The sequence below is a fragment of the Wallemia mellicola genome (assembly GCF_000263375.1).
Source record: "Wallemia mellicola CBS 633.66 unplaced genomic scaffold WALSEscaffold_9, whole genome shotgun sequence".
Lineage (NCBI taxonomy): Eukaryota > Fungi > Basidiomycota > Wallemiomycetes > Wallemiales > Wallemiaceae > Wallemia > Wallemia mellicola.
Window position 1 is genome coordinate 182573 of NW_006531966.1, and position 12098 is coordinate 194670.

A 12098-nucleotide genomic window follows, 5' to 3' on the forward strand; every position below is an offset into this window, starting at 1 on the left:
CCACAATCAGGAAGCTAAATTTATAATTACCGTAACAAGTGTACGGATAATATAAATATAAATATAAGATATATTTTTAATAGATTACTATTTAAATTTCGCTTATTCCCTTATTAGCACATGATCATTGAATGGATTACAGGTTGTACAATCAAGAGCAGGACTTCAGCTGGTCACAGCCTAAGCAATTCAACTACGACAATGATGAGGAGTTCAGCGAACTCGACAGTCAGCTCGTAGATAAGCTCAGCTTGGAGACTGACTTGTTGTTTGGTTTTAACAATACAACGCCACAATTGCCGCAGATAAATAACCCTAATTTAAATATATATCCCATAACTTCAACGTCAACTTCAACTTCAACTTCAAAGCGCGATTCCCACTTACAAAACCTATTCAATTCAAAACCAAATACTTTCTCAACGTCATTCAACAGCCAATTCAAACAACAGCCGAGTTTTTCTCCTTTAAATTATAGCGATTCTATTCCTAGTTACAATACTTTACAGTCAGTCCCAGTCCCTTCGACTATTACTATCTGGTTCGGAGGTTTACCTCAAAATATCACATCAGAACTTTTCACCAAAGCTTTACAAAAGCATGATTGCCACCCTATATCTTTATCAACCGTTATCGATCGTTCACATTGCGCTTTCGCTTCTTTCATTGATCCAAATGTTCTTACACGGTTGGGTACTTTCGAAATTGGTGGTAGAAGAATCAAATTTAGGATAAAACACGCTACAGGTAAGATTGCTAACCTACTCAGTGATGTAAGTGTAGTTTTTGTCTCACTAATCAACCTGATGATATCTTTTCTAGGCAGGTTTGTTCCCTCATCCTGTAATGAACCTAGATAAGTCTTCTACACCATCAGTTCAAGGGTCTGGTTCAAATCTTAGTCAAGGTCATTTACCTCAAACGAGCCAAGTACCTTTCACTCCAAAGTCGCATCCACAAGATCGACCAAAGAGGCCAACTATGTCTAGTAATCCTAGCTTTTTCCAATCAAAACATAATACACCTCAAGCTCAGTCACAAACCCATTCTTATTCGCAGTTCAATCAACCTTCCACTTCATCATCTATGCGACATGAAAATGATGCGGTTGCAGCAGCAGCCGCTGCTGCATCACTTACTGCACTTTCTGTACTTAAAACACCTCATGTTATGCAGGCTGCTTCAGCTCCTAATGGCCCTGGTCAAGATGTTCTTGAGCAAACTCAACATTATTTGAGTTTGTTGGTTGAAGGTTTTCAAAAGCAATCATCGAAACTAATTAATGAAGGGAGTGGTCAACTGTTTTCACAAGCTGAAAAGATCGCAGAAAAGCTTCAACAATCTACTGCCTCGAATGATAAGGTTGAGTCATCACAGCCTCAAGTGGAAGGTGAACCAAATGTAATTTATACTTGGAAAGGTGCTGGTAGACCAAGACGTTACTTCATATTGAAAGCGCTTTCAAAGGTTTGCTCCCTAATTTTTATGTCATTTTTACTGACAATATTTAGAGTGATCTAGATACCTCAAGAGAAGAAAACAAATGGTCAACACAAGCCCAGAATGAAGAAATTTTGAATAAAGCTTTCAATGAAGCATCACACGTGATTTTGTTTATGTCTGCTAATAAGCAGCGTGGCTTTTATGGATTGGCTGTAGGTTATTTTAATAGTATTTGGGGAAAACTAACAAAGTATAAGCGTATGACAAGTAAGATACCAAATGAAGAAAACGCAAATAAGGATCAAAATGCACCTTCATCTGATATCCCAGCAAGACATTCTAACCCAGATACTGATAGAAAAAGTAATGAAAATGAAGGGATTGAATCAAGTAAGAATTCCATATATTTTATGTAAACCCAACTGATCATATTTTAGATTCGATAAAAACTCTAAAATCAAACGATGAAAAAACGTGGTCAGGTATGTTTGATCAGTTTACTTTATGTGCACCACTAATATAATGTAGCTCCAGTAGCGGAATTCAATGATGATGTATCCTTGAATGTCCAAGGAGAACGTCAAAACAAAAGCGATCCAATTATTCCTATGAAAATATCACAATCACCGAAGGATGACGATAAACAACTCGCAAAGGAGGAAGAAATTGAAGATACAAAAAATGCACCTGGTGCGCATTTGGTATCTCCAACTGTGACTCCTTCTCAATTTCATACATTGGATGCGCCTTCTCCTATGGAGAAATTGCCACCAGCAGAAGACCAAACCAAGCAAGCTGAGACTGAAAAACACACACAAAGGACAAGAACTTTCGGTCGTCCATTTTCTGTTGAATGGTTGTCTACACAATCTGTACCATTTTCGTAAGTAGATATAATGATATCAAGACGCGTAGTTAATGATTAAAATAGGAAGTTGAAAGGTGTTAATAATCCATGGAATATAAATAGACCAGTAAAGGTTTCTCGCGATGGCACTGAAGTTGAAACAAGAGTTGGTGAACAGCTTGTTGAAGAGTTCGGCATATCAGCATCAGATTTAGATAAATTAACTAATAACGATCAAAGAAAACTACAATAATATAACTATACACGAGTTCATGACGAATAAATTAAATAATATAATGTAAACAAAAATTTTTACCTGCTTAATTTCTGTATCATTACTGTTATGACATACCTCCATGGATCGCAAGCCTAGCTCAGAAATAAGTCAAAGGCTGATATCTGGTGCTACAGTAGGTGATTAATGAAGTTTATAACTAAACTAAACTATTTAGTCTGGCTTCGCTGCTGCTGTCGCTTTACAACCTCTAGACGTCATCAAAACGAGACTGCAACAAGTTGAAGGTCATAATGAAAGTATAAATAAGAAGAATTTGAGTAGTTTATTAAAATCTACAAGGTTTGTTAACTATTTCTTATATTTTATATACTTAATTCCTCATAGAGTCTACGATATCACTAAGGCTATCATTAAAGAAGAAGGCTTACGGGGATTGTGGAGAGGGACTAGTCCAACCTTATGGAGGTGAGACTATCATTCATTATGTACACCACTCAAATCATTTATTAGAAACGTTCCAGGCGTTGCACTTTGTTAGTTAATTAGGAAACTATTTAGATTTCACTAATGAACTTCAGACTTTACATCATTACAATCATTGAGAAGTTACATGATCACTACTGGATTATTTTTACCAAACCACACTTCAAATGGGAAATCATCATCTGAATTCTCGAGGTTAAACAGTCGGGGAAACCTCATTTCAGGTGCATTAGCGAGAACAGCTGTTGGGTTCCTATTAAACCCTTTCACAGTTTGTAAAGCTCGCTTTGAGGTGAGCGATTTCGACTTCAATGACGCGATAATGATTAACTGACACATTCCTATTAGAGCAATTTATACAAATATAAATCTATCGTTGGAGCACTCACTGACATTGTCAAACAATCTGGTCCACGTGGTCTCTTATCTGGTTTCTCTGCTTCGGCTTTACGTGACGCTCCTTATGCTGGTTTATATGTTGTTATTTACGAAAGCATGAAGGATTACGGATGTAGGTTCTTATCATGTGGCATTAGATGTCAAAACTGATTTATATAGCTCAATTCAACGCAAATGGGAATAATATACCTCCTCCACTCATATATAGTGTCTCGGGTAAATAATTTCTAGTTGCTATTTTGAACTTCTAATGTTAATTTTACAGGATTATTTGCTGGTACAACTTCCACATTGATAACACATCCGTGAGTGTAGATATAACGATAAAAATTTCGCTTAACTTACCATTACGATAGATTTGATGTAGTAAAAGTGAGCGTTTTTACAATCATACACCTAAATATAATTCTAACAGCGGGTTAGACCAAAATGCAAATATTTCCAAATCAATATAGAACGTTATCGAGATCAATAGTGACAATACTCAAAGTAAGTATAATAATAAATGCCTAAGATAAGATTGAACTTAAATTTGCTTAGAATTCACCGCGTTCGCTCTTTGCGGGCAGTGGAATAAGGATAACACGTAAAGCATTATCATCAGCCATTGGTTGGACTGCGTTTGAAGAGTTAGCGCGTCTATTGAAGAAAACAAATAAATAATTTATATTTATCTAAGAGACATTGATTGAGATTATAAAGTATACATCAATGTAAAAATTCGTTTAGAGTAACAACATTCCAATGGTTGAAATAGCTGATAAGCCAAGAACAGCGTATCCAGATTGATAGGCACCTTTGAGTGTTAAGACTGGGGTGTTTTCGTTAGAAACTATTCTCAGACATAGAAAAATGAAACTCACACTTGCCAGTATCCCATAACAAGTGTCTAATACCATTCAAAGAGTGGAAAGAGAAGGCAGCAGCTACTGGTGCTTTAACGAGTGTTTTAAACCAAACAGGAGCTGATTGTACGAGCTCGATAAGCGACTGGCTGTCAAAGCCCGCACCAACAAATGGAAGGGTAACGTAGCCAATCGCGAAAGCGTAAATACCGGCAGATAAACCAACGCCGGTAACTCTGTGTCCAATTGAAGCCAACCAAGTTAATTGTGGTTGGTAGATGGTGAAATGTGGTGATGAAGGTCTGAGATTTCTCTGGCGGTTAAGTAATGCGAGATTTTCTGATTCATTGAGTGCTTCTGTCTTTAAGAATCTTTGCTGGAGAGCGAACTTGGTAGTAAGTCTAAGGTTAGCTGCATAACAAAGTAAATAGGTGTATATATAAAAGCCAAAAGCGCCTACGTTGTGCGAATGCTCTTACGCAATTTGCGTGTATTCCAGTTCTTGAGATCATCATCGTCGCTAATAAAGGTTGACTATGATTGGCTGAATTCCTTGGTTTTGAACTAACAATCAATAAAAAAGGATGTTTGATAAATTAACCTATAAATTCAATATAGATCAATCAATTGAACATTCTACTGATATACCTATCTTATGGCTATACGGACGCTCTTCAATTTCATTCGAGCGTACGTCAGTTGTTGATTCGCTCTAGTAAACTAACAAATTCAGCTGAATGCTTGAAATGGCAAATATATTTATTATTTAACAACATAAACTTTAGCTTAAAAACTATAAATGAACCAAAAGCGTCGCCTAATAGTTAGTCATTCGCTAGTATTTACATAGAAGACATCTAACAAGTAATCAGATAAACTACCCCTATTAGAATTACCGCATAAACCGAGTCAGCGCGCTGTTTTATTAAAAGACGATGAAATCAGAAAGTATGTTGAAAACATTCAAGATATTCCCGAAGCCGATACAACCGAGCTTGATATCCTAGAACTAGTCGAGAAACAACTTAGATCATCATTCGTTAGTTATATAAACTAACTATGCGACCAACTAACCAACTAACAGCTTACTTACTTTTTCTTTATGCCCTCTACATCCGAACAAGCATCTAAACTTTATTTCCCAGAGTCAAATGATACAGCTTTGGTATCCGTACAAAGATCACACAAATTCAGTCGATTGAAAGCTGCATTAAGCGTAGAAATAGCTAAGGTTGTTAATGGAACTGACAAGTTAGAGAATGCAAGCACAACATTAACTTCTCTCATTCTTTCACGCTATTTCCCTAGTGATATGCCGTATGAGAGCGTTCAGATTGATGTTGATGTAGTAGATAGGATCGCTGCATCCACTTTAGCGACACTATCTTCCAAACTTGGTTCAAACACTTGGATATTAGGTAAAGAGTGAGTGAAGATAGGCATTTGTTGATTGTTCACTAACTTATAATCTAATAGTAAGCCAAGCTTTGCTGACGCAACTCTATTTGCTTACTTATATCTCACACTTTCACTCCTTCCTCCTTCGTCTCACCTTCGCAGACGACTAACAGGACATATAAACCTGACTCATTATACGCAACACATCGCTAGTGACTACCTGAAAGCTAGAATATAGTTAATGTATAAATAATGAACAAATTAATGTGGAATATTTTCACGTGCTTGTTGTCTTACTCTCCGTCTAAAGTAAATTAGAATGCGTAATTTTGAAGCATTATTTACTCACTCGTAGCCCGGTTTGTCATTTCTGAGAGTTTAGTGCGTTAATATAAACTTCTCTAACTGAGAGGATACTCACTTGAACATTGTGTATGCCTCTACTTGAGCAGGATCTGAGGCGTTAGGATCAGTCATGAGCTCTTGAATACCAAGAACAATCTAGTTAGTGTTAATTGTTTATTTATTATACTAGTTTCGTATATTACCTGTTTTATAGTGATTGCTGGTTTCCATCCCTTCTCTTCGTCAAGAATACTCAAACAAACGGTACCACTAGTGTATCGTTAGTTTATAAAACGATATTAATAGTCAATCTAACTTGCCTAGGGTAGACATTTGGATGGAATAGTGGTGGAGTGAATTTACACTTTGGCGGCTTAGACGGGTAATCTAAGAAGATAAGGGAAGAACAACTCTTAATCGCATACAGCTCACCTTCAGGGAATTGCATGTTTAACTTGTATACACCGTGTTCCCATGCACTCTAGTTTACGATTAAGAGCTATATAGATCAAGTAAAAGTATACGTACACCTGATTTACCTGGAATACCAACCTCCCATATCAAAAGATTCAATGAACCATCAGGAAATTTAGTTGGTTTAGCCCAAAATCCCTTTGAATGTTTAATAAATCGCTCTAAAACGCCTTATAAGACTCACGAATGGATGATCTTTCCTCCAGATCTTTCTCTCTTCTGCAAGCCTCGTCCTAGCTACGCCTGACCTAAAAGTCGCGTTAATTTTATTTCGTTATCGCTATCAGTTACCGATTACATCTTGAATGTTCAAGTCTAAGAAGTTTAGATTACATTTATATTAAAAAATACAATTATACATCAGTTATTTACTATTATGTTTTCATTCTGGACATTAATTGGTCCGTGTAGTACTGTATTTGCTCTTCCAATGTAACCCAGGATGACTGGAGAAGATTTATTTCTTGCTCATGACTGAGCTCTAGTTCACGTATCTGTTATCTATATTAGCTTTGATCTAACTACAACCTCAAACTCACATCTTGTTCAAGCTTCGAATTCCGTTCTAGCTTTTGCTCATACTCTTTACGACGTTCTGATCTTTCAGTAGAAATTGCTTCATGCTCCGACCTGAATGCTGCCATCTGGGCTCTGATAGCTTCACGCTTTTCTGTTGCCATACGCTGGGTACGTTCTAATCTTTCCTTTGCATTGTCAACTTGCTTGGAAAGTTGCTGAAATTTAACATCCAAATCATTATGATCCTTCTGGTTCTGGTCAATTTGGTCTCTAAGTTCTGCTGATTGTCTGAACGAAGTGTCGACTTTGTTCTGTTCTACTTCGATTACTTCAAGTATAGAAATACAAGCTTGGATATCCTAATAACTAATAAGATTATCTATCTCACTTATATAATTTCACTTACGGTCTTAAAGTTGTCCATATACTCCAACCTGATCTTGAGATCCCTCGTACGCTTCTCAAGTTGTTGCTCAGCCTGTCGTTCTGCAGCGAGCTCTTCACCCATATCACTAATAGCTCTCTTTTGCCTCTCAGGTGATTGCACTAGACGTGCGCTTGAGGCTTGGCCGACCTGTTGAGCATTGTGAAGCAGACTTTGATAATGTGTCTATGGTTATAAGCTTTAGCAATTACGAAAAGACGAAAACTCACTATAGCCTTGTTAAGCTCAGCTTTGTGGTTCTTGAGCTTATCAATTTCTGTTGCTAGAACAGTCTGATGTTGTTTCAGCTTTGAAAGTTCACTCAAAGATTGCTCGATTTCCAGTCTAGCTTGTTTAGCTTGTGGTTCATCTTGAGCTCTTTGATCTCTGTTTTTGTTAATTATGTACTGCTATAATAACCATACTAACCTCAATTTGTTTGTTTCTGTGCGGAGTCTTTCATTATCGGCGCGTAATTTATCGCGACGTTCCTTCAATTTATCACTCTTAGCAGCAACCGCATCCACTGTAGACTGCCTTTCATGTTTAAACTTGGCAAAGTTAACCAAAGCTGACAATATCTTCCTGGTTCTCGCTGGATCTGGCCTTGTGAGATCCTGTAAAGAGAAGAAATCAACCTGAGCTATCTTTGTGAGGTTTGTAACGTGTTGATGGAACATCATTAATGGTACAGCATCTGAAAACAACTCCTGTGTTGTTATTAGAACTATTGATCAAGACTAACTGAACTTAGCTCACAGGGTACTCCATTCGCTCTAATAACAAATTCTTTGGTCCTTCTAGGGCTTCCGGACGTAATCCCATAAAGAAATCGAGGCATGCAGCGTAGATCATTTGTACAACTTGTGGTGTTGGTCTGTTTATATCATCTGCTGTTATTCTGAGATTAAAATATTGAGGATCTGATAAACATTGTACTAATTCCGCAACCTTAAAGGCTGGTAGTACAACTGACATTTTATCTTAAACTTGATGGTACGAGTTAAACGCGTCGATCACGCGTCTTACCTTCTTTAGAAGTTACACCCAAGACTATTTTTATAAGGAAATCTAAGGACATTTACAAATACAGCGCTTTCTAGTGTACCACTCTATGCCTGACGTAGTAAAATCGGGCTCATAGTCGTAATAGCCACTCCGTCACTCACAAGTTGCGCAGACGCGTATTTCCTAACCTATGGTTTCAATACAGTCTATTCTTTATATTTTGCTGATTTAAGGTCTGCTCTTCACGTAGGCATCAGAGCCAGTGCTTGGCTAAGTACGTTCTGACTCTCCCTACATGTAGCTTTAAAATACCTTAGATTCACGCGACAGACATATTTCTGAATGGCTGATCACTTCTTTCACTGTCCTATTTGCTTTAGCGAGCAATTTAGGTCGGTTGGCAGCACTTTCAAACTCCATCTTGGAGTCTGAAAGCGCTCTAGTGACTCTGGTATATTCCATGAGCTTCCGTCTTAACAGATGGTTTAATGATGGCTAAAAGGAGTGTCGGCATGAACGCGGAAGCGTGATTTGTTGATAGACGAACTTCTGTTCTGTTCCATAAGATATCCTGAGTATGTTTGCTCATTAGTTTGGGGAACTTCTCATACGACACTCGATTACAATGTTTTTGCCTCTGGAATTGCAAAGCTAATGCTTTAGCATGTTTGAGTTAGCTTTTATACTCAGCTTTGAGATTACGTTGGACACGTCTTCGTGAGAAGCGTGTAGAGTTACGTACTCGCCTACCAGCATCTTTCGGGAGTCACTTAGTTGAGATAGAAAAGTTATCAACAAACTCGCTTGTTCTTGGTTTTGCTAAAGAGCAGCAATTCAGTATAATCAAGGAGGTTGCATCTGCAGGCAACAACAATATACTGCATTGAAAGTTGTTTGTCGTATCATTGACGGACAGTTACATACTGTCGGAGGGTTCTAAACTGTATTCATTCTCTCACGTTGGAGTATGGTATTGTTTGGTCCTTCCACCCTTTTATCAGATAAGTGATTGTATAACCACTTGATTTGGACTAATTCAGGTGCTTCAGTGTATTACTATAGTTATTACTAAAATATATGCATAATATTATTCTGTTTTGACATGAAGCCCCCGCGAGAACTGTTTAATGACACTTCCAATAATGAAAGCAAACGCGAGAAGTGTGATTGTGACATTAACACGACCGACAATTTGTTCATGATCGCTAGATCCGGTTGGTAAATATACTGTATTGGTATATTGACTATCTGATTGTATAGCTGGCATAAGTTTAGCGAAAGATTGATCGTAATGATATCACCTACTATCACATGAGTGATAAGAGCTAATCAGAGTGCTCTCAACGACGCCTGTTTCCAGGTAGCTCGTTGGTTCTTTCTTAACTAAAGGGTATCTACCATGGACAGGTACTTCTATCAGCTGGTGATTTGTATGGAACTGAACGATAGTTCTGTTGTCATCGCTATCTAGCGCTACTTCGGGCAATTCCACGTTTGTATTTCCTTGTAAAAGCACTGGGGTTCTACTACCCAGCTTATGTGCGTTATCAAGCCTAGTAATCTCATCCCAATCTACATACAAACTCGGAGAGAGTATGAGTGTAGAACAAGCCTCCTCTAGTCTGCCATCCAGAATAACCTTAAAATGCATTGATTGATTTGGGTAGACGTTCATTCTACTCGTTAATTTTCTACTTAAGAGATGACATCCAAGAATGTTATCGCACAATCGGTAAGATAAAGAATGGAAAAATATGAAAATCTAATTATATAAAGCTTAAACAACCAAAATCTATTTCAATAATTGGTGGTGGTATATCTGGCTTATCTGCTGCTTATTACGCTTCGAAAGCGTTCCCTGCAACGAAAGTTCACCTTTTTGAAGCATCAGATAGACTTGGAGGATGGATAAATAGTGAGAGAATAAATCTAGGTAACTATGGCACAGCGCTTATCGAAAGTGGTCCACGAACTTTACGTCCAAATGGCGTTAGTGGGGCATTAGTACTCGACCTAGTAAGTTTTGATAGAATATGAAGTTATTCACTGATAGTAAACAGATAGATAAACTCGGATTAGAAAGTAGTTTATTATCAGCTTCAAAAAGCTCACCAGCAGCAAAGAATAGATTCATTTATCACCCAGATAGATTAAATCAATTGCCATCTTCATTAGCTTCAATTCCTAGTGCATTATTAAAGTACAAAACACTTCGTGCTATCCCTGCCGCTATACTTAATGATATCAAGACACCAGCACATAAGCGCGAAGAAAATGAAGACGAGAGTGTGGACGCTTTCTTCAGGCGCCGCTTCGGCGATAAAATAGCTGATAACATTGCTAGCGCTGTGATTCACGGTATATATGCAACAGATAGTCGCGATTTATCGCTGCGTACGGCCTTCCCTTTACTTTATAAGTTAGAACAGAGGGCTGGTTCTGTCGTAAAGGGGTTGCTTAAAGGTGTTGGTAAAGACAAAAAGGAAGAAGCATTAGAATTGGCGATATTAGATGGTATTTCACCGTCTTTACGTGCAACTATGCAGACTGCAAGTATCTTCAGCTTCAAAAATGGAATCAGCGAGATTGTTCAAACACTAGAATCAGCTTTACATAAAAATAATAACGTGGAAATCTATAAATCATCTCCAGTCAAGGCGATTACCCAACAGCCAAACAAAGATTTCGTCATAGATACCCAAAATGGCTTGAGCCTAGAAAGTAGTCACTTGATATCGTCAATACCAGCTAAGCAACTTTCATTACAGAAGCTTAAGTTATCTATCCCAGTCTTAAAATCGCCAGACGTTGCTGTGGTGACTTTAGTATACCCTCAAACTGAATTACCTATTACTGGCTTCGGATACTTGATACCGAGATCAACGCCTAGACAGAAAAATCCCCATGGTGTACTTGGAGTTGTGCTTGACTCGGACGCCATGCCAAAGCAAGACCCCAAGCCAATTACAAAGTTAACAGTCATGCTTGGTGGTCCATACGGTTTGAAATCGTTCGACGATGATCACTTGAAGAATATGGCCATCGAAACTGCTGTTAATCAGCTTTCAGACAATTTACACACACCTATAGCGTCCAAGGTTAGTGTTGCAAGGTCATGTATTCCAACGTATCCACCAGGATATCAATCAACCTTACAGGAACTACATGACTCACTCTCAACAGATTATGATAGTCGATTTGCAGTTATAGGTAGCTCGTTCACAGGTATATCAGTTGGTGATTGTGTTCGCAGTGGTTGGGAAACTATTGAAAGTTATAAAGCATTTGGTAAAGCAACAGGCCTTGAACGTTGGAAGCGATAAATTCACTTGTATATCATATTAAACCGTTATAATGCATTGAACATAGAAAGAGCATCTTGATTGAAAATTACGATATGCAAGCACCACAAGTTACATACCTTTTTTACAAGTTAGAAGTATCATAACAATCCTTTATAACGTATGGACTGACTTTCGCATACATTTTCCTGTACATATATGTTACAACTTGGTTGTACGTCACCTTTAAGGAGCCACCTCAGTAGATTACGAACAAGCAGAAATTTTAGTTGACTATGTGTGATTTAATTTACATAAAAGTTACACTAAGTTAGTACTTCTTTGGATGTACTCATCTCTTGATACGGAATAAACATTATCTAAGACATAAGCT

General features: G+C 37.8%; 8 protein-coding genes across 8 annotated transcripts; 4 read left to right on the plus strand and 4 right to left on the minus strand.

The window, feature by feature from the left end:
- WALSEDRAFT_32544 (hypothetical protein) lies at positions 1-2626 on the plus strand (the record flags this gene model as incomplete). The annotated part of the gene is made up of 6 exons (XM_006958272.1): positions 1-1467; positions 1512-1655; positions 1701-1833; positions 1881-1925; positions 1972-2326; positions 2375-2626. Coding segments are annotated over exons 1-5 (965 nt in total), but the record flags the coding sequence as incomplete, so codon positions are not given.
- Positions 2627-2646: 20 nt separating this feature from the next.
- WALSEDRAFT_64261 (mitochondrial carrier) lies at positions 2647-4073 on the plus strand (the record flags this gene model as incomplete). The annotated part of the gene is made up of 11 exons (XM_006958273.1): positions 2647-2700; positions 2743-2867; positions 2913-2993; positions 3039-3061; positions 3107-3303; positions 3360-3522; positions 3570-3626; positions 3676-3715; positions 3767-3782; positions 3834-3899; positions 3951-4073. 11 exons carry the CDS (start codon positions 2647-2649, stop codon positions 4071-4073), a joined length of 945 nt encoding a protein of 314 aa, XP_006958335.1.
- Positions 4074-4135: 62 nt separating this feature from the next.
- On the minus strand, positions 4136-4616 carry WALSEDRAFT_18482 (cytochrome b560 subunit of succinate dehydrogenase; the record flags this gene model as incomplete). Its single annotated transcript, XM_006958180.1, has 2 exons — positions 4136-4221; positions 4274-4616. Coding segments are annotated over 2 exons (429 nt in total), but the record flags the coding sequence as incomplete, so codon positions are not given.
- Positions 4617-4839: 223 nt separating this feature from the next.
- Positions 4840-5943, plus strand: WALSEDRAFT_68902 (hypothetical protein; the record flags this gene model as incomplete). The annotated part of the gene is made up of 5 exons (XM_006958274.1): positions 4840-4945; positions 4989-5078; positions 5128-5294; positions 5340-5680; positions 5732-5943. 5 exons carry the CDS (start codon positions 4840-4842, stop codon positions 5889-5891), a joined length of 864 nt encoding a protein of 287 aa, XP_006958336.1. The 3' UTR covers positions 5892-5943.
- On the minus strand, positions 4980-6789 carry WALSEDRAFT_60358 (ubiquitin-conjugating enzyme). Its single transcript, XM_006958275.1, has 12 exons — positions 6771-6789; positions 6657-6720; positions 6527-6610; positions 6431-6479; positions 6319-6385; positions 6202-6268; positions 6075-6154; positions 6003-6023; positions 5732-5957; positions 5340-5680; positions 5128-5294; positions 4980-5078 (listed from the first exon to the last, which is right to left on the minus strand). Coding segments are annotated over exons 1-9 (477 nt in total). The 5' UTR covers positions 6773-6789; the 3' UTR covers positions 4980-5078; positions 5128-5294; positions 5340-5680; positions 5732-5914.
- A 25-nt stretch (positions 6790-6814) lies between these two features.
- WALSEDRAFT_60359 (hypothetical protein) lies at positions 6815-10132 on the minus strand. Its single transcript, XM_006958276.1, has 7 exons — positions 9729-10132; positions 8175-9683; positions 7845-8125; positions 7646-7802; positions 7398-7601; positions 7012-7350; positions 6815-6966 (listed from the first exon to the last, which is right to left on the minus strand). Exons 2-7 carry the CDS (start codon positions 8391-8393, stop codon positions 6847-6849), a joined length of 1320 nt encoding a protein of 439 aa, XP_006958338.1. The 5' UTR covers positions 8394-9683; positions 9729-10132; the 3' UTR covers positions 6815-6846.
- On the minus strand, positions 8500-10093 carry WALSEDRAFT_32548 (hypothetical protein). The gene is made up of 2 exons (XM_006958277.1): positions 9729-10093; positions 8500-9683 (listed from the first exon to the last, which is right to left on the minus strand). The coding sequence occupies exons 1-2, from the start codon at positions 10072-10074 to the stop codon at positions 9511-9513; spliced, it is 519 nt and encodes a 172-aa protein (XP_006958339.1). The 5' UTR covers positions 10075-10093; the 3' UTR covers positions 8500-9510.
- On the plus strand, positions 10126-11955 carry WALSEDRAFT_68905 (Protoporphyrinogen oxidase; the record flags this gene model as incomplete). The annotated part of the gene is made up of 3 exons (XM_006958278.1): positions 10126-10155; positions 10200-10439; positions 10484-11955. The coding sequence occupies 3 exons, from the start codon at positions 10126-10128 to the stop codon at positions 11744-11746; spliced, it is 1533 nt and encodes a 510-aa protein (XP_006958340.1). The 3' UTR covers positions 11747-11955.
- Positions 11956-12098: the final 143 nt, after the last annotated feature.

Bases quoted from the DNA above. Each gene is read 5' to 3' on its own strand.
- WALSEDRAFT_60358 (XM_006958275.1), bottom strand. The intron at 6,386-6,430 runs GTGAGCTGTATG...TTATCTTCTTAG, and splicing joins AAACATGCAATTCCCTGAAG to ATTACCCGTCTAAGCCGCCA. The intron at 5,958-6,002 runs GTGAGTAAATAA...AATTTACTTTAG, and splicing joins AATGACAAACCGGGCTACGA to ACGGAGAGTAAGACAACAAG.
- WALSEDRAFT_60359 (XM_006958276.1), bottom strand. From the start codon at position 8,393: ATGTCAGTTGTACTACCAGCCTTTAAGGTTGCGGAATTAGTACAATGT. The intron at 7,803-7,844 runs GTTAGTATGGTT...TAACAAAAACAG, and splicing joins ACAGAAACAAACAAATTGAG to AGATCAAAGAGCTCAAGATG. The intron at 7,351-7,397 runs GTAAGTGAAATT...ATTAGTTATTAG, and splicing joins ATATGGACAACTTTAAGACC to GATATCCAAGCTTGTATTTC.
- WALSEDRAFT_32548 (XM_006958277.1), bottom strand. From the start codon at position 10,074: ATGCATTTTAAGGTTATTCTGGATGGCAGACTAGAGGAGGCTTGTTCT. The intron at 9,684-9,728 runs GTAGGTGATATC...AACTTATGCCAG, and splicing joins CTCTTATCACTCATGTGATA to CTATACAATCAGATAGTCAA.